Source organism: Dendrobium catenatum, unplaced genomic scaffold, assembly GCF_001605985.2.
Source record: "Dendrobium catenatum unplaced genomic scaffold, ASM160598v2 fragScaff_scaffold_1263, whole genome shotgun sequence".
Classification (NCBI taxonomy): Eukaryota; Viridiplantae; Streptophyta; class Magnoliopsida; order Asparagales; family Orchidaceae; genus Dendrobium; species Dendrobium catenatum.
Window position 1 is genome coordinate 671,721 of NW_021319725.1, and position 21,576 is coordinate 693,296.

General features: G+C 37.2%; 1 protein-coding gene across 1 annotated transcript; it reads right to left on the reverse strand.

The window, feature by feature from the left end:
• Positions 1 to 1,643: 1,643 nt before the first annotated feature.
• On the reverse strand, positions 1,644 to 16,290 carry LOC110106222. Its single transcript, XM_028699364.1, has 6 exons — positions 15,765 to 16,290; positions 15,021 to 15,260; positions 14,802 to 14,936; positions 2,715 to 2,843; positions 2,548 to 2,634; positions 1,644 to 2,346 (listed from the first exon to the last, which is right to left on the reverse strand). Exons 1-6 carry the CDS (start codon positions 16,143 to 16,145, stop codon positions 1,900 to 1,902), a joined length of 1,419 nt encoding a protein of 472 aa, XP_028555197.1. The 5' UTR covers positions 16,146 to 16,290; the 3' UTR covers positions 1,644 to 1,899.
• Positions 16,291 to 21,576: the final 5,286 nt, after the last annotated feature.

The following is a 21,576-nucleotide window of genomic DNA, read 5'->3' on the forward strand; positions in this document are numbered from 1 at the left end:
AGAGAATGGTATTTCTCGTTACCGAATAATACCGAGCAAAACCTAGCAATACCCTGGTCTGTACGAATCAACTAATACATAACAATACCGGGTTCCGGTCCGAGTCGGGTTATCGGGCCGCGCGGTAAAAAGTAATAGCATGTGGCAACATTTTATTGGCTTCCGGATGTAGAGTTACGTTAGGTTTTCGGACCTAATAAAAATTCGTGGTTATGGGAGGCTAAAGTTAGATAAGAAGAAAAAGAAATGGGAAATAAAATGAAGTAAATAACTTGCTTGTCCGTCGGCCAAACAAACAACTCCTTCATAAAATTGACTGCCAAAACACAAATACAATCATACATAGTAATATTAATTCTCGCATGGTAAGTGGTTAGAGGATTCTCTCTCCATTATTAATTCAAATTCAAATATAATAGCAACTACTAACTATTATAACTATTCTTTGTTCATATATAGTTTCCTCCTCTAACATTGACTACGAGTTATATATTCATTAAGATAAATTATTTTTTTCTGCATTTTGACGCCAATTTTGACTTGAATAATCAGTTTTTTTTTTTTTTTTTTCATACGAGGGACTATTCTTCTTCCCCTTCACTGCCAACTTCACAGTATAGCGTCCCCTTCTTTCATGAAACAAACTAATCTTCCTCCTTTCATCATTAGGTTATTCTCTCCTTCCATTGATGGCTCAATGTATGTAGATTATTTCGTATTAAACTACTCTAAATATCATCTCTCATGTTCTATTTATCTTATACTTTCTCTTTCTAATTTCAAAATATATTTCTTCAAACAGTAGCATAGCTCATAATATAGCTCCGAATATTGCAAATCTTTATTCAGAACCTAACTGTCTTCTCAAATAAGATCAATTATCACCATCTCTATAAGAATGCAATAAATATCACCACACATTTGGTACTGTCTATGCAAACCTTATCATTCCATTATGAAAAAAGAACATAATAGATGAATCACAGCTATACAACAATACTCCTCAAATTGATCCTCTGTATTTTTGGAGAAATTATTCTGTACTGAGTACATATCCTATAAAAATTGATCACATCATCTGTACACATAAGGGCTGTTTGGTAGCATTCTGGATTTGATTTAAGTAGGATTACGTGAATCCTCTAAATCCGGATTTCGGAAATCCTGAGAGGCTTAAATCCTGAAAACTGTTTGGTAACATTCATGATAAATCCTCTTAACTTTCATGTGACTGTTTTGCTACAGAGCAGGATTTACTGAGCAGATTCTTCATCTAACACCATGGATTTCAGAAATCCTGCAAAATACAGGATTTCAGAAATCCGGGATTTAGAGCGAATCGGCGGATTTTTCCGTCTACGGAGGATTTCGTTCGCCGTGAGATTTGGTTTTACATTCTAGGTCGTTTGGCTGGATTTCGCTCAAATCCGCCTCAAATCCAACCTAAATCCTGCTACCAAACAGCCCCAGAGTGTGTATTATACACACTCTATGTATAAGATTGTACACATGTTGTGTACAGACGACATGGCCTATTTTGATTGGAATCCAAACATAAGTTACGTCCATACTCCGCACAAAATAATTTCTCATATTTTTGAAGGCATCACTCCAAGAGTCTCTACAACATTAAATCATAGGTCTCATGAAAATTTTTAGCTTTACTTTTCAATGTCAATCTCCGCAAATGTCACTACATCAAAAATCCTCTGCCAAATTCACTGGCATGGGAAAAGGGTATCATCATATTAATAAATTAAAAAAAAATCATTAATTCTTTAAGCTACATCTCATTGAACCAACCATGATATATTTAATAAATAAAATTGCTACCAAAATCTGAAATCATCAAAATAACAATAATATTACCATCCAGAAAAAATTGGATCAAACCGCACCTCAATCTGTTTTCTTCTGAGAAGTCTTCATGTTCTTATCTTCCTTCAAGCTTTTTCTCCGAGACTTCTTATTATCCATACTTGGAGAAACTAATTTCCTTTGCCTCACTACAGGATTTGCTTCAAATTGACTTTGCCTCACTGTAGTATTTGCTTCAACTTTCCTGCTCATACGATTTTCCTTGAGAGGACTGATTGGCCGCTGTTCTTTTGAGACAAAAGAACTCAGAGGCATTGCTGAGACTTGCCTGCTCTGTTCCATACTTCGCAGAAGAACCGGATTCACTCTATCCCTGTCAGGAGAATCACGGTCCGAAGAAGAGGAGCTGGTGCTGCTCATGTCATAGAGAATATTTTCCGTCATGCGTGGAAGTTGTTTGGTGGTTGAAATGACAGAAGAAGAAGAAGAAGGCGAGGATTGTCTTCGAAGCCTTAATAATTTGCTAATCTGAACCAAATGTTGAAATGATGTTTAGACTACAAAAATCTTAGGCTTCGTTTGGGACTCTGTTTTCTTATTGCTTCTTAAAATAGCTTCTTAATACAAAAGTTAAAATTTTTATACTAGGAAGCCGCTTTAAAAAGCAATAAAAAAGTCGTCCCAAACGAAGCCTTATACTTAAAGCCAAATATATGAAGGAATATTTACCTGTTGCTCTAAAAATAACATATCCTTCCTCAGCTTTGTGGTTATCATGTTTTTCCTTCTTATGACCTCTTCCAGTTCTGCAATCCTCTATTTCAACCAGAAATGAGAGTAATGTAAGATAGGGGGATGAAAAACTTAAATCATTGATAATGGAAATGAAAAACAACCTTAGAGTAAGCAACACTGGAAGCATGGGCAGTAGCAGTAAGTTCCTTGATGTTGGCATCCTTCTCTTCACATTCATTTCGAAGGTTGTAAAGCTCCTGCTCTGCTGCTAATGTGCTCAGCTCTACAGGCTACAAGATTTACCAATTAAGAATATATGGCAAGACAAGTATTTATTATTAAACTTTCTGAATTATGGCTAAAGCCTTCACCATCAAGAAAAAATATTCATTGGTAATTTAAAATGAATTTTCTATAGAGGTTCTAAAAAGAGCACGATCATCAGAAAATGAAGCCAACATACAACCAATGCAAAAAGCTAGAACATCATATTTTCTTAATTTGATGAACACAAAAGTTTAGGAGAGGTTACAAGAAAAGCTCATTAGAGGATTATACAATTAACATTTCTGGTTCATATGGCTTAGGAAAGTGTATGCGATGAGTTGAAGGTTGATTCTTCTTGAAAACACATTTCCTATTAGAGATTCTCTGGGAATCTTCTCAAGGGATATTTTGAGGGCAGTCATATGATTTTTTACATCTTTTTTGGAAGTCTTGAACTTCTAGAATAAAGAACGCCATCTCTTTTAATTGTAATCTAATATATATAGTAAGATCTATGAGCTTGTACATTTAACATTGAAATTGCATAAAAATATTGTATTGTGTGAAATTCTGTGTGATTCCTCAATTATTTTCATTCCTTAAATGATGGTAAACACTTCTTGCTACTGTTCCATCCAACATAGATCGAATAGGCCAGTTCAACCGATTTGATCGTTTCACTAAAATAACTCTTATAGCATCGAACAAATAAAAACCGGCAATTCAACAAAAAAACCAATGAATTAGGTATGGTTTTGCATAACCGGTCAATCCTACTAATTTTACTTTAGAATCATTTGATCTTCATCCATAAAAACAAATTAAAGCAAAAAACCTAAATTTATCTAACCCTAAAATACCTAATTCTAAACCGCTATGTGAACTCAAGATCCTCCTCCATCATACTTAGCCTTCGGCACTTCACATCATAGCTTAATCCCTTCGCCCCATTCGCACGACCGCAATCGCCGCTACGTTGGTTGCCTCCATAACATTCATCGATGCACATTAGAGGATTCATCCCTTCACCCATCTGCACTTGCAAGAACCACCACACTGGGAATCAACCTTTGGAGATTTTTTGGGCTCCGAAAATTTGCATCTTTGCTGAAAGAGTGTTAATTTTTGGGCCAAATTTTCAGAAAGCTGATTATATTGAAGATAAAACTTTACCTAAGGATTTCATCCTCATTTTGCAATGACTTTATGATATGGTTCCAGGTGTCTTACAAGCATAAGACTGTGGTTATTCCCCCACCCCCAGCGATGTAAGAGAGAATTTTTAATTAAGGCAAATTATTAGAAGCTAAGTACTTAATATATAGTAATAAAAAATTTAGCGTATAGCTTAAAATTTACCACATTCCACTTAAAACAGATGATGGAAGAAATAATGACGAACTCTACTAAGATTCTATGGTTCCATCATCTCAGGTTGTCACAGTCTCAACTCTACTTAGTCAATGAAAGTAGTTGATTCAAGCTGATGAAGGATCCTCATTGACAATTATAAGTTGTTTTTTCCAAGGGAACCTTGTAGATTTAGGCTTCATTTGGGATGACTTTTTTATTACTTCTTAAAATAAATTTTTTATAAAAAAATTAAAATTTTTATACTAAAACTTTGTTTTAAGAAACAACTAAAAAGTCATCCCTAATGAAAATCTTAGAGTAGATATTTATCTAAGAGGACAGATTTAAGCAATGATTCCAGAAAATCTCTAATGAAACCAGCCATCTCAGCATGTAACACACCTCTTGCTCCCAACAAGACGCCATGTATCAACCGCTTGCTTGCACAACATTTAAGATATCACAAAGCTCTCAATCATTCAAGATACTAATTATATCAGTTTGTCATGCAATTGTAAGAGGATTTTGTTTGACCATCAGAACTTCAAAGTCCAATCTCCACAACCATCCACCATCAAAACCTCGAGTGCTCACTTCACCGTGAGAGAAGACTCACAAGATTATATTCTATTTTTCTTTCATTATATATCCACATTGTGGTGGGAACCTCCTAATCTTTTTTACCATTCTCTTGTGAGGTCCATTGCAATCCCGTGTGCATAAATTTTAGTGCATTCCAAGTCAAAATATACCAATAGTGGATGCAAGCAATCTAGCTAAACTACCATAAGCCTTGTGCTCTTTGTTTGGGTGTCTATTCTTCCAGGTGCTCACTATAAAATATTCTTGTAGCTCACAGTAAGCACTCTAATTTGGTAATGGGTCTGGGTTAGGTTAACAAATTTGGTAGAGGCTAATATGAGTTAGATCTGACTTTGGTGGTTCTAGGGACAAGAGATGGGAATTTGACTATGAAAAGGGAGAATCAGAAAAATCACTCAAATAAAAGTTGTGGGGACTTCTAGCAATGCTTTTGTGACGACCCCAAGATCCGTGTAGCGAAAGGATTCATCTGATCGTTCTATTGCCTCTTTTTTTTTTTTCTTCTTTTCTTTCTATCGGTTTCCTCATCTGTTGTTCATATCAATCCATACATACATATATCCAGACCAGAATAATACAATAAAAAAAAACAGCAGCGGATACTATAATTCAATATAGTACAACAGTCAGAGTACAGCCAAAAGAGAAATCTACATCTAGCCGTACAGGCTACAAAAGAAAAGCCTACCAAGGCTACAAAGAAAAAAGCTACAGAAATCGGCAGAAAGATCTTCAAGCTGGAGGCTGCACCTGAAATCATTAATCACATATAATGAGCTTACAAAGCCCAGCAGTCACCAAAGCCTACAACTAAATCAACGCACGACACTGAAAACAATTATGCGAGGTTAATCAAATAATCAAATCAATCAGTCGTACATGATCAATGATCAATGCAATACAGAAATCAATACGGAACAGAAATCAATAAAATCAATAGCCAGTAGGAAATCCATAAAGCTCAAAAATCAATGCGTCAATCCATTCTCTACAATCTCTATCATAGCAATCGATAACATCAATTACATCAATACAATCGCTGTATCTCTTACTTATCGTATCACATCAGTAAATCAATAGAGTGGAATCGTATCGGAACATATACTTGCAAATCAATCTATCGTTCATCTCACACTTCTTATCAATACGGCAGTGTATGTATCCACTAGCATAAAAAGAATCATCCATTGACGACCACGAACGAGCTACAACAGTGAAATCGTATCAATCAATTCGGCCAGTCAATAGACCAATCGGCTCAAAATCCCAATAAACGATCAAATCAAACGGCGAAAGACAATGAAATCAAACAACAATCAGCTTCATAAAGAAATTCATTTTTCGATAAAGTTAAATCCATACGGCAACAATCCATTCAATCAATCAATCGATAATCGACGACGAATCAATACAATGTATCAATAGCATGTCAGGATCTGTCGTATCAATAGTATCCATATAACTATCGTACTATACATTCGATCGATGTTCTAGTCAATCGGTACAATCTAATCAATATCAGTGTCAAATCTATGAATCAATACGCAGAATCCATATCAAATCGGCCGTATCTATGAATCAAACAGTCACATATCATCGGGGAAATCGATCATATCAATCGGAAATCAATACGATAATCAATTAATCGTTCAAGTAATAAAATTCAATGAAATCCATCAATATCAATAAGTCAATCACGAAATCAATAAATCGATGCATATCAGAAATCCATACGATGCAATATCTACACATGCAATTCCATACAAGGTCTTACTCGACAAGCACAAACACTAGCTATATCAATGGTGCTGTTGTAGAAATCATTATGCTGTTGTAATATCCGCACGTTGTTTCTATCAAGAAGAGTCGTCACTTTTGCCCGTCGGCATATAAAACTCCTTATGACTCACATCAATAGTGCTGTTGTAGAAACCATAATCGATATTTAAAGGAAAGCCCGTCGGCCCACCATCCTGTACAGGTCAAGATCTATCTCCAACCAACGTTCAACCAGGTTCCCACTTGTCTTTCAGAACAATCAATCAATCAATAGTCAATCAATAATCGATGCAATAAGCAATATGAAAGAAATCTAGAACAATCATATCAATAGTCATACGCATATCAATCCAATCTATCAAATCCGGGAAAATCAGAAATCATACAAATCGGGCAGAGAAACGACAGTCTGTTCAAAATTACACAAAAATCTCAAAAATTACAATTCACCAAATTAAACAAACGAACTGCACAGTAATATATTAAGACTATTCTTCTACTGCTCAAACCAATTCGGACATCATAATAAATTGCAGTCAAAATAAAACTCCGGCAAACCAAAACGGACCGGCGACAAATCTGCCAGAAAATAATCAAAACGTGCAGAATAATCACATCTACAACATACCAAAGTTATCGCGTAAAATCTTCGCCAGTACCAAACCGGGTACGAAAATCACTTACAAAACACAAATCTGAGCACCATTTACAAAACCTCAAAATCTTCGAAAACAGAAGTAGGTTCGGATCCTTACAGTGAGACAAAAAAATATCCAACAGCAGACAACGACGAAAATCGCTCCGCGGGCCCCGAAATCGGACTCTTCCTTTGCTTTTCGCTCTTTCTCTCTCTTCAAAATATCTGATATTTTAAAATGATTTCTCTCTCCTCAAAACGAGCTCATTTTCATATATCATTATGCATCGGCCGGCCGATCGCCAAATCGTCCCGGGACGATCAGACCAAAATGGATCGTCCTGGACGGTTCCCAGAACTAGTTTCAAGACGATATTTTGAACAGTACAGATCGGCCTGGACGATTTCTCAGACGATGCTCTCGGGATTCTTGTCGTATCGGATCGTCCCAGGACCGATCCAAAATCGTCCTGGACGATTCAGTCCAGAAATCACTCCAGAACATTCCAGAAATCAGCTTTTTCAATGCACTGACGGCCTGATCGATCCTCACCATCTCCAGCCGATCCTGAAAAATCACTTTCCCAAGCACACAGCAAAGGAACCTACAAGCTTTATGGTGCTGAAGTGGCCATTAAAAGAGAAGCATAATACTAAGTTAAGTGGCAGAGATGAGGATGCTTCGAGTGGATGAGGCTTCCCTAGAGATAGGATACAAAATGATCATACGTGAAAATTTAGAGTAGCTCCAGTAGAAGATAAGATTAGAGAGATCGTCTTAGATGGTTTGTCACAGAAAAAGGCGCCTTCCGATGCCCAGTTAGGAAGAGTAGAGGTATTAGATTTGAATTATGTTAAGAAAGGTAGAGTCAAGCCTAAAAAGACTTGGTTAGAAAATATTAGGAGTGACCTTTCTTTATTAGATTTAAACGAGAATTTGACTTTTAATAGGACACAATGGAGAAAAAGGATTCATGTAGCCAACCCCACGTAGTAGGATAAAGGCTTGATGTTGATGTTGTTGTGGACTTCTAGCAATACAAACAGGAAGAAAAATCACGCAGAAAAGATGAAAATTAATAGAGATACGCTCAAAATATATAAAAAGAAAAAAAAACAATTAAAATAAAAATAGTAGCATATTAAACACGATACCAAATCATCTCATAAAATGTTGAATTTAGGAGAGATGTGATGGACCGGCGGCTGAGCCGGTGAACTCACTAGGGTGGGCCAAGGAAGCGGGGAACCCCAATACCAGCACAATGGGGGCTGATCGAGAGAGAAATTTTGGGCAACAGGGAAAATATGCCACCTCTTGAACTGATAACCATGAGAGAGATAGGTGAAGGATATTGCACGAGAAGAAATTGGAAGGAAGAAATGAGGAGGGCTGATTTTGGAGAAAAGGATATCTATAAAGGAGAAGGGGTGAGAGAGAACAATGGAGAGATCACAACAATCACTACATGAGAGGAGCCGAAGGTGGAAGAGGAAATGGGGCAGAGGGGATCCGAGAGTGAGAAAATTGAAGATGCTCATTTTTGAGAGAGGAAGATGCTCATGGGTGGATCTAGATGTATGGGGTGGAGAGGTATTTTGTGATGAATGGGCTGACGTTAGAGGAGAGACTCACGGTGGCGGCTTTATGCTTGGAGAGGAATGACTTGTCTTGGTATTAGTGGAGAGACATGAGAGATCCAATCTGATTGTGGAGGGAGTTCAGAGATAGTTTATTAGAACGATTATGAACCAATCGGGAAGTAGACTTCTACAAACAGTTCTTTACTCTGGTTCAGTAAGAGATAGTGATGAATTAGCTAGAAAGGTTTGAGTACCTTTCTAGTCAATTGGGGAGGCTATCTGAGACGGTGTTGGAAGGGAATTTCATGAAGGAACTCAAGCCAAAGATCAAGACCGTTGTCCGGTTATTGAGGCCACGAAGGTTGGGAGAATCTATAGATCTACCTTAGTTGGTGGAAGACAAAAACTCGCTCGAGAGAAGCAGCAAGGGCAGTAGTTCGAGAGCTTCATACGGACGATTACTACTTTTTTGGCACCAAAGATACAATCTATATGCCCATTCAGAGAGAAGTGCCCAAAGATAGAGGATAGAGAGAACGACCTGGGGGAAATTTCAAGCGGCTCGCTATGGTAGAGGTTCTGGAGAAGCCGGCTAGGGGACTGATTTTTTGTTGAGATGAGAAGTTTACATCGGGCCACCGCTGCAAGGATTGTTTGATGCACGTACTTATAGTCTGTGATGAGGAGACTCTATAGCAAGAGGTGGTCAAAGAGGATGAGGAGCATTTGCACCTAAATGTGGCAAAAGTTTCTCTGAACTCAATGGTGGATTTTACCTCATATCACACCATGAAGGTGAGGGGACATATAGGGGGAGAATAAGTGATAGTTCTAGTGGACAATAGAACGACCCACAATTTCATCTCCAACCAGGTGGTGGACTGGTTGGGACTAAAGCTATTCGACACGGGCTGTTTTGGGGTAATGATGGGAACGGGGAAGGTGGAGAATAGTAGAGGCATCTGCTCATGGCTGAGGGTGACACTACAAGAGATCCAAGTAGGGGGGTTTCCTTCCCTTGGAGTTAGGGAGCACTTATATAATTTTAAACATGAAGTGGTTGCAGACCTTAGGGGAGACCAAGGTGGATTGTAAGGCATTGATTATGGAATTCATGGTGGGAGGGGAGGAAGGTAAGGATCAGGGGGGAACCTAGTCTATCCCAAACCAGGGTTTCTCTTAAGACCATGGTAGGGAAATCCAGGTAGCAGGGATGGGTTTCTTTGTGGAGCTCTAAAGCCTCAAGGGCGGGGTAAGCATGGTGAAAGAGGAGGAAGTTTCAGAGAAAGTCCAACCACTCCTACAACAATTCAATGATGTATTCCAGCTGCCCCAAGGCCTACCTCACTCAAGGGAGCATGAGCATGCCATCATCCTGAAGGAGCGGGTATACCCTATCGATACCCACAGGTTTACAAGGAGAAAATTTAGAGATTGGTCAAGGAGAAGTTGGAGGCCCAGATCATTCATCCTAGTGTTAGTCCCTTATCCAGTCCTATGTTGCAGGTGAAGGACGATAATTGGAGATTTGTGTAGATTACGAGGCTCTAAATAAGAAAATAGTGTTGGATAAGTTTCATATACCAGTCATTGATAAGTTGTTGGAAGAGTTATATGGAGTGGTGATGTTATTCAAAATTGATTTGAAATCGGGATAATATCATATTAGAATGCAGCATGCTAACATCCACAAGACTGCTTTCAAAACTCATGAAGCACTACAAGTTCCCTTTGGGCTTACCAACGCCCCAGCTACCTTCCAATGGCTTATGAACAAGGTATTTCAACCCTATCTCCGCAAGTTTGCATTGATTTTTTGCACTTTTGTGTATAACTAGTTTGAAGCAGAGCATGTGGAGCACTTAAGGGTCGTGTTAGTGACATTGCAGGAGCATCAACTGTATGCCAATTTGAAGAAGTGTTCCTTTGCACGGAAGAAGGTGGAGTATTTAGGATGTGATGTCCAAATTAGGAGTAGCTACAAATCTTTTTAAGATAGAGGTTATATTGGAGTGGCCCTTACCCAAAACCCTGAAGGAGTTGAAGAGGCTCTTAGGACTCACAGGATACTACAGGAAGTATATGAGGGGATATAGTTATATAACATGGTTGTTGACAGAGCAACTGAAGAAGGATAATTTCAAATGAGGGGCAACCATTGTGTCCCTGTGTTTGCACTACCATATTTAAGCCAACCATTTGTAGTGGAGACTGATGCATCAGGCTATAAGTTCAAAGTAGCCAGGTGTTGACTGCTAGGGATAGGCTAAAATTAGTGTATGAAAGGGAGAGAATGATGATAGTGTTGGAAATACAGAAGTGGCGACCTTACTTGTTGAAACGACATTTCATAGTCAAGATCGACCAGAGGAGTTTGAAGTTCATGTTAGAGCAAATGATGGTAACATAGATAATCGACGGTGGCTTTCCAAGTTGTTGAGCTATGACTTCGAGATCTGATACAAGCCTGGGCTGAAAAATAAAACTGCAGATGCTCTCTCTAGGTATGGTGAAGACCCTCAGGTTATGGCTCTAACTGTTCCCATGGTGGTGGATTGGGAGGCCTTAAAGGGTGAGAGCAAGCAGGATGAGGAGCTGAGTAAGATCAGAGGAGACTTATTGCAGGATAATAATAGTCATCCTGATTACTCTTTGATGATCAAAAGTTGTTATACCAGGGATGGTTCGTGCTTTCGAGGACATCGTCACACATCCTTCAATTGTTGCGAGAGTTTCATGGCACAACTATTAGGGGTCATTCAGGAGTACATAAGACATATCATAGATTGGTAGCGGATCTATATTGGATGGGCATGCAAAAGGATGTAAAGGAGTTGGTGGCCAGTTGTAATGTTTCTTAGAGGCACAAATACCTCGCTATGGCTCCAGGTGGTTAGCATTACCCGAGATGTGGGAAGAGGTGACTATAAACTTCATTGAGGAACCACTTAGATTAGAAGAATTCATTGGGATTGTAGAGGTGGCGGACAGAATGAGCAAATACGCTCATTTCGTTCCCTTATGCCGCCCATACACCACAGTGTTAATGGCAGTCGCATTTATTATAGAGGTGGTATGTTTGCATGGCATATATAAGACCATTATGTCTGATTGGGACATGGTCTTTCTGAGCCACTTTTGGAGAGAATTATTCAAGATGCACCGGACTATCCTGAAGTGGAGTACAACTTACCAACCCAGACGAATGGTTAGACGGAGGTGGTGAATTGCAGTGTGGAGACTTATCTTTATTGCTTTGTATCAGACACACCAAAAATGTGGGACAAGTGGTTCGCCTAGGCAAAATATTGGTATAATACTTCATATCATATAATAGCCCAGACAATGCCATTTAAAATCTTATATAAGAAGGGATCCACGTCATCTGATACATTATGGGCATGGCAACACACTAGTGTCATCAATGGAGCAGTACATGGGAGAAATAGATTGAATTCTGGCAGAATTGAGAGACCGTCTATGGAGAGCGCAGCAAATCATGAAGAAGCAGGTGGGTGGACATAGGAGAGATGTGCAGTTTAAGATTGGTGACAGGGTTTATGTAAAGATCCGATCTTACAAACAGAGAAATTTAGCTCAACACAAGAATAAGCTCTCCCCTCGCTACTTTGGGCACTATGAGATAATGGAGCGCATTAACACAGTAGCATATCACCTACAGCTACCACCAACCTCAGCCATCCATTCCATAATCCATATTTCATGTATCCCAACTGAGACGAGCTATAAAACCACACACCCATGACCGCACTACTGGCCTCACTGTTAGATGATATGGAGGTGATATTAGAACCACTAGAGTGAAATGGGTGCGCCAAGGAGACAGGGGTATTAGGGAGGCGCTGATCAAGTGGAAGAATTTACTAGAGTATGCAACGACATAGGAGACCTACAGTACCATCCAGAAGCAATATCCCTCTTTCAATCTTGAGGATAAGGTGGCTTTTTAAAAGGTGAGTACTGATAGACCGACGGCTGAACTGGTAAGCCCCACTAGGGTGGGCGGCCAGCAAGAAGCAAGGGGGGCTCAAAGGGGAATAATTCCACCTTTAATTTCTTACCATAGAAAACTAAATTGAGAGGAAATTAGGAAAGGTTTATTTAGAGAAAGGGATTGATTTGAATTCATATTTGGGAAAAAATTAGAAATTATTTATTTAGGGAAAAAGGGTTGATTTGAATTCAAATTTGAAAGGAAAATAGGAAGGTTTATATTATGGTTAATTGTGTTTCTTTTTTTTTTTCAATTATGTGAATTATGCTTTGTTGTAGTTTTCTTTGGAGTTGTTCCTAGAGGCACCTAGAGTTTGTGGAGAGCCAATCTACCTCTCAAATGGTAGATCAACTTATATCTTGGTTTTTTTGCCGAAATAAAAATCTTTCTTGCTGATTTCAGCATCGTTTTTTCTTCGTTATTGTTGTTTTTGTTGTGAGGAGATCGGATTCCTATCAAGATGTTTTACACAACTGCAGAAAGATTTCAAAAAAAAAAAATCTCAATTTTTTAAAATATTTAACATTGAAATCAATCCAAGCAACGAAAATTTTCATAAATAATCAATAAGCAATAAAAGGGTGAAACTTTAGCACCAAATCAAGTTTCTCCAAAGGGATTCAAACTGTTCAAATGCCAAATGCTGGATATTGAAAACGAGAACAGTAAAACAATGGAAACAACAAAAGGAAAGCTAATATTAAAAAAAGAAGTTTTAAAAGAAGGAAAAAGAAGAACACCATCCATACTTGATTGGAGCTTGGTAGTTTGATATATGAAACTGACACGCAATTGGAATTTGATCCTCGCCAGAACTCATACAACAAGGAAAGAAGGTGAGGGAGAGACCCAAAAGGATGCAGTCGTATAAGAAAAGTATTTTTTTTTTTTTTTTGAAGCTTCATGAAAAGAATCATAACTCTTATATATATATATATATATAGCCAAGGGAAAGGTACAAAAACTAAAATACACATATATCATGAAATAAGCATAAAACTAAAATAAAACAGTTCTGAATGGCACAATTACACAAAGAGATAAATGGGTGATAATCCTATTGCATATAGTGAGAAAAGATAATGTAATGTTACCCTTTTTTTTTTGGGTCGCCAGAGGATACTGAGTTGCAATAGATGAATCAACTGCTACATTATTCTATCTCTTCTCTTTATCCAATTTCCAAGATAATTTTTGCTCTTACACTTCTCACCCACTTACATATTCTCTAGCAAAATCTCTCTACATATTTAATTAAAAAAACCAGCACAATAAATTTCTCCTTCAAAACAACCGCCGGATGTTTTCACAAGCGCAAATCAATGTTCACATGAATAATATGCCGACTCTCTACATGCAAACCAAGGCCATGGCACACCGTGACAACCATTTGTATTTATAGAGATAATAACGATGTTCTTTCGATACAACAATCAGGTTTAAAATTTTACTTGTGTTATTCAAAAGAACACATTATCCTAACATACTTTCAAACCTGATTTCATCCCAAATAACAATTAGAATTTGATATTATCCTAACAACCTACCTATTTAATTGTGTGCTTATTTTGACTAAATTATATAGTAAAAAAGTTCTAACAAGCACAACCTATATTTTAACTTGTGCATAAAAACATAGCATAAGCATATAAGAACTTCAATCATTACCTAAAACACAGAGTGAAACCCTGATAAACGAATTTTTATTATGTGCGGAGTCTGGACGTCGTCCAGAGACCAACAAAAATGAGCCACGTCACCTCAAAAGTGTACCGCACTCGGTACCGAGCCAGTACCGACGCTCGGTATCAAGCGGGTACCGGACGGTTCTCCGGTCCGATGTCCGCACAGAATAATCTCTCCTAGTAAACGGTATAGAATCTTTGGAAAAGTAGGCGGAGTACAAGTTTGTAAGAAAGAGAGACAGAAGCTTCAAAACATGCCAATGAAATGCACATTTATATTCCATTCATAAAGTGATGTGACGTATTTATTATTAAGGTGTCTTACCTGAAAATCTGCAGAGGACGCAACACTGCAACAAAAATCTGACAGATCGGACATTCTGCGCTCCTCTAGCTCCGATGCGATTTCGTGATTGTTCACGGACAATCTTCCTTTGCTCATCTCATTCATGTAAACATCCTATAGCAGATATCATTGGTTAGATATAGCTAAGGATGAGCATCCAACAACAAAATGTCCTATCCCTGATAGCAAAGCATTTACCTTTGTTTTAATTGATTGGCTACTACAAAGAGGGACAATACCACTATCAGGATTGAGGTGAAATACTCGAGTATCGCGATGACAGAATTTGTCTTCATTTGCCTCTGTCATTTCTCCAATTATAAAGTGCTCATTATCCTGCAGAAAGCGGCAGCCTGGTGTAGGAAACTGGTCTTTGATAAACCTTATTTGCTCGCACAAATTATCAAGTTTTGCTTGGATGTTTTTGAGAGCCTCATCCTATCCAAGAAATATAAAAATAAGATTTTCTAACAGACTGATCTCTATTCTGAGAGACGACAAGGATTATAATCTAACGCCAGAAGAAACTCATTCAGTAAGTTCAATTTTCCCCTCGATCATATCAGGATTGAGAACATAATCTCAAAATTTCATTCAACAGTCGATTATTGAAGAAACTCATTCAATAAGTCCTTATTCAAGATTCATTCTTGGGACTAATCATGAACCGGAAGGAAACACAGCATTCTCTGCAAATTTTAGAAATTTCTTTCACTTGAATTCATTTCAGAAAGTATTTGTACCAAGAATTGAATTCAAATGAATAGACAAACAATGGAGGAAAATCCTTATTCAAAATACATTATATATAACAATCGATTGAAAAAGTCATTACCTTTGAAGAAATCTTTCAAAGAAATTAATCCAAAATATTAGAATAGCCAAGTTCAACGGTCGATTAGACAAATAGCGATGAGAGTAAAACGAATGAATGAAACTAACCCTAATTTCTACAGTACGCTGAAGCTGCGAGATTCTCTGGGACCGCCTTGACTCCGCAGACGCAATGGCAATGATGGAGACGAGGAGTACGCGGTGAAGCGGCGTGAAAAGCTCCCAAGCAACTGCTTCAGCGGGGTCCAGATCTTTCCCAACAATTTGTGACGAAGTGGCCTCCGCTTCGCCGACAAGGCCACCCTGAAGCGTAGCCCAAGGTGCTCCATAGGCGGGTTGGCTCAGAAAAGGTTGGCCCCGGCGGGTTGAAACGATCGGACGAGTCGGCTCCGAAAAGGTGCTCCATAGGCGGCGCAGGGAGGGGGGAGGAGGGAGAGAGATACAACATAATGCAGCCGACGTCGAGGAGAAGGTATCTTCGGCGGCCATGGCGAGACGGAAGGTGGGAGAGTAAAGGAGGGTGCGGGATATTAAGGGTAAACCCCCGTATAAAGGGTAAATGCCCCTGGAAATAAATGGTTCAGACGGTACCTTTCGAATTTTGGTGGCGACAACCAAGCGGCGAGGAGGCCACGACAATTTCAAATGTAGATTTGAAAAAATAATAAGAAACGCCACGTTGAGAAGGTTAACTTGCCGGTTCAGTATTCCGCTAACGGTTATTAAAAAAAATTAAGCCTCCTTTACTCTCGTTTTGCTGACATAAGAAATTGAGTAGTTCTTTGAATTTTTATTGGAACAGTAGTACTGCCACTTCAAAGGGAGTTTTGGCATCATAACTATCCCACTGTGGAACCTAACAAGGCCATCCACCGGCATCGAGCTCATTTTTTTTTTTTCAAAAAAAAAAAAAAAGACGAGATCGATGCAGAGGGGATTCGAACCCGGGATGGGGTTCCCAACCGTGCTCACTCACCAATTCTATGAAATTTGACAAAAACCTTTGCATTGTTCATAAATATATATGTTATTTAATTTCATCAAAAAATATATTTAAATTTTATTTTAAATTAAAATACACATTCAAATGTATATTCTTTTATTAGTAAACTATTTATATTGAAATCAAAATTTGAACTTCCACAAACTCATATTCTCATTCACGGTGAATTATTGTGTACGGTCACCTGATGTCCGGACAACCAATCCAGATGCGCCACGTCACCCAAATACATCGGGGTCCAATGCATTTTGCTGATGTGACGCGTCTGGATTGATGTCCAGACAAATCCGGACACTGGATACAATAATTTGCCCTCATTCACACGATATGTCAGAATTTTGATGCATTCCCCATTAATTCCTCTTTACACGCAATACTTTCCTCCACAAGCTCCGTCACACATGCCCCACTATGCCTGCTCGCAATCTCATTTAACATAATCTTCCATGTGGTTCCAACAAGATGTTTGAACTAACTTCAAACTATATTTGAATTTAGGTTATAACCGCAGTACAAAAAAGTTTAAATTTTAATTAGTTCGGACCAATTTTGAATAGCTTAATCAAATGAGCAAGCCAAAATAAATTTTTCATCATATTATTTTACAAAAAAAATTAAAAAATAAACAAAAAAACAAAAAACAAACATATTTGAACAATTATGCATAAGGAAATTGGATTTTAATATTTTATATGCTCCTTATTGCATCAAATTGAAAAATATATATATCTACTGCTTCGTTTGCTAAGGAAATATGCTCGAAAGTTTAATTCATATTAAAATATACGCATACACAAAGACTCAAACCCTAGACCTCTTGGTTGGAAGCCTAAGCTCTCAACCAACAGGCCAAGATGAGCTGTGTCTGACATAGTACTTGTATCCGACTGTATATGCAGGATGATGTCTCACCTTTTCCAGTTTAGCTTTAATTCTTTTTTTTTATTATTATTGTTGTTTTTTGTAATAACTTGTTTATAAAATAACCTAATTTGAAATTTCTAAAATTATGAGGTGTAGCACTACTGCGCTGGGATCACCGCTGTGTGGAGGTGGTGGCACCCCAACATTGAGCTTTTAGATTTTTTGTACGAAAAATGAGTTTTGAGTGAGCGTTGTGGCACCAAGGCAGCTTTTACACGGCGCCCGAGGCAGCGAAAGCAGCGGCACTTGAAAGTTGAGCGTCAATATACTAAGTCAGAATGGTGTCTTTTAAAATAATAAAAATGTCTAAATCTTTTTTAATTAATCTCACCACCACCTTAACCATACCCCTCATTTGCATGCCTTGTTAGGGAAGGAAGAGGAGAAAATGGGAGGAAGAAGAGAGAAAATTTGTTTCGAACCATTTTGATCCATCTTTCTAATTGAGAAAAGTGTTTTAATAATAGTAGATAACCCAAATCCTATTTCTACTTTCAGTAATTTTGATTTCTTAGATTTTATCTCTCCTAAATTTGATTAAAATATAATATCTCCAATTATAATGATTTTTTACTATGTAACTTTTGAAATGTGATAGATTATCATTAATGTCATGAATATTTGACTTGTTATGGTGTCGTATAGAGCTGTTATGGCCCCAAGTAGAGCTTTTGTGGTGTAGCGTCGTTGCAGTGTTGGGTCTAAACTTGGGAGATTCTTGGAGAATCATAAAGATTCTCTATGGACGCTGCGACGCTATAATTAATTAGTGCTTTTAAAATATTAAAAAAATATTGATCCATTTATCAAAACCAATTGCATCTTCAACTTACAGAGGAAGAAGAGAAAGAATGGGAAGATAAGAAAAGGGAAGGAAAGAGAAGGAAAAGGAGGAAATTTGGAGTCAAAGATCAGAAAATCGTTCGTTCAACCAGCTGAGAAAATTGTCGAGCTCGAGGTAAGCAACATGTTAACTATTTCTTATTTTAATTTTCAAGTATTTATAAAAAGATATGCTTTTAAATTTATATTCCTTGAGTTTGAGAAAGGTTGCATCATATAACACTTAGTATATTGTTATATTCTCCGTTTTAGATAATTTGATCATAAGAATACAAATTTTGACCGATTTGTTCATTTTGTATGAATTCCTAATGATTATGAAAATAGTTACATATATAAACCTTAGTACAATTGGCAAAGTATGTTGATTTAGCATGTCATAAAATCTCTATAAAATTAACAAAAATCTGATTACTCTGTATAGTCACATTAAATGTGGGGGATTTTATAGAAGCGGATATTTAATTTCTAATTGCTTTAAATTCTTAAATGACATATTACATTTATATTATAATGCATTTTATGATATTTTGAAGCTCTGTTGTGGAAAATAAGTATACTCTAAAATTCTCTGTTTGGGCCCAAGATGAATATATCTTTGTTTTGGATTATTTTGCTCTATTCTAGCTCTGACTCTCTATTGGAATATACTCAACTCTATTTTGGCTTTATTATGCACCTTTATTTAGCATATGGGAGATTAAATTTGGGAGTTATATGAACATTAATGCATGTGCATTCTTTCATTCACTTTTTTTATGTGAAAAAAAATAACTGTAAAGTAAATAGTACTTTTATTATTTTATTTATGTTTATATTGAATTGTGAATTGAATTTTATTATGTGGCGAAAAGGATGGCCTACTGAGTATCATACTCACCATGTTTATTATATTTCAGGTAAGGATAAGATTTCTCATGAATAGATTGAGTCAGAAAATATGATTTTGAAAGATATATATAATTTTATGATTTAGATAAAATTTTTCTTATTTTATTACAATAATTATAATTTAATTATTTTGAAAGAAATATTTTGTATTTACTCTCAGGGTATATATTATATATAATTTTGAACGATTAGTTGTCTATGGTGTAATCATAAAGTATAAAAGAATTAGCAAGTAAATAGGAAAAGTAGGTTTAAATTTTTGTTTTAGGCCTTGGGGTGTTACACGGCAGTATCAGAGTAACGGTTGGGAGGAATTTAATAAGTACTTGAGCCGTAGGAAATAATTCATCAGGATAAAGCAAGAGATAGATAGTTAATGTTTATTGAATTACTTATTCTTCTTCTTTTTAAGTATGAAGCATTGATGTGAATGGACCCTCAAGATCATGAAGCTGCTAATGGGCAAAGTTCCAGAGTTACTAGAGTCCCTTGTACAACAGAAGTTGTAACAATAGATTCATTGACATGTTTTGCTAAGCTAGTAGCATAGTTGATGGGAGGAGCCCATAGCATAATGTTAAGTGTGAAGGGGGATGAGTAGACCGTAATTTGTAGCTATTTTTTTAGACAAAGATCTCCCTAATTTTAAGGAGTCATAGATCCTCATGCTGCATAGGATAGGCTGTTGAGGTTGAAGAAAGCCTTTGATAGTATGTAGTGTTCTTAAGGTAGGGAAGCTTCCCTTAGCAATATTTCATATAGATTAATAAGCTAAGCATTGGTGGGTAGGTCAGCAGAGTGAAATTTTAGGGAAGAGGGAAGAGTGAATAATGAGATTTCTTGGGAAGAGTTTGTAGAGACCATTAGAGATTTTAAAGGGGTGACCCCATTTAAACGAGCTCAAGTCATTGACGTGAATGACCTTTTGAGGTTATTGCAAAGGTTACCCCTCAGTCTTAAATCATTTTCCACATACGACACTAAATTGTTACATTCTAAAAAAATTGTGATAGTAAAGAGATATAGAATTTAGTTTCCTTTCTTTGTGCAAATATTCAACATACAAACATATAAGATAGAGGAATACCAAATTCATTAGAGACACTAGAACTTTTATGTATAAACACTAAAAAAGAAGGAAAATCACAGGGACTTACCTAGTTTGAATGAATCCACTAGTCCTTGTAATCAATTACATATGATGTCCTTCATCGGGAGAAGAAGGTGTTGGGTCAATGTACCAAGTTTATATCATCTAAAGCATATTATATAGTTGGATAATGACATAATAATTGCTCTAAAGTCTGTTTGTTTGATTGGCAGATTCATAATCGGATGATGATGGCCAAAAGGACCATAGTTGGCAGATAACGGAGATTGGAAGGGCCATAATCAGGCAACAAAAGCCAGGTGGATCATACTCAGCAGGCAATAGATGTCAGTAGGACTGCAATCGAGTGATTGTGGTAGGAAGGATCATAGCTGGATGGTGAGGGTGGTTGAAAGAATCATAGTCGAGCGACAGTGGTCGGAAGGATCATAGTCAGGCAACAGTGGTCGGAAGGATCATAGTCAGACGACGGTGGTAAGAAGGAACTATCAATGGCCTCCAAATGGAGGTCTTACAATGATGGTATGGGGGATATTCAACAACGACAGCCTGGTGGTGATGATTTGTCGGGGTGGAGCTTCAAAATTCTATAAGACAAAGTGTCGTTTCTCTTCTTCGTTCCCCCCTCCTCCTCCTTAAGAAAAGAATGATGGTATATTTATAATTTTTTTAGTAGTGACATGACTAATAAATATGAAGAAGATCAAGGACATGTTGGGAGAGTTCCATCAGGTGATAATTGATAGCGATTCTCTTGATTATGGAGTGTTTATTAAGCTTTTTTTTGCCTTAATGATGTCAAAATTAAGTGATCTTGGGCTTGTTGGATTTGTTTCGTTGAGTCGCTCTATTCGACTATAAGCATGACGTATTCAACGATCATTTGGTTATCAATTTAATGCTTTGAACCATCCAAGTATACTTTGGACTCTTGATTTGGGCTTAGATTAGACTGATTTTGATGCAATTGGGTTTGTCTCTTCGTGATGTTCAATTTGACTATAAGTTTGTTGAAATCAAAACTTGGATGGTCCTGAATTTAATTATGGAAGTTTCTAATTCATATATGCATCAAGATTCGTGCCAGATTAAGGCGATTTTTTGTGGCTTATCAATTATGTTCAAATTTTATATATAGAAATCAAGAT

What these genes read in the sequence shown, in the direction of transcription:
- LOC110106222 (XM_028699364.1), bottom strand. Translation starts at nt 16,145, where the DNA reads ATGGCCGCCGAAGATACCTTCTCCTCGACGTCGGCTGCATTATGTTGT. An exon ending in CGTCCTCTGCAGATTTTCAG is followed by an intron (nt 2,844 to 14,801) that starts GTAAGACACCTT and finishes TAAATCTTGTAG; the next exon opens with CCTGTAGAGCTGAGCACATT. An exon ending in CCAGTGTTGCTTACTCTAAG is followed by an intron (nt 2,635 to 2,714) that starts GTTGTTTTTCAT and finishes TGGTTGAAATAG; the next exon opens with AGGATTGCAGAACTGGAAGA.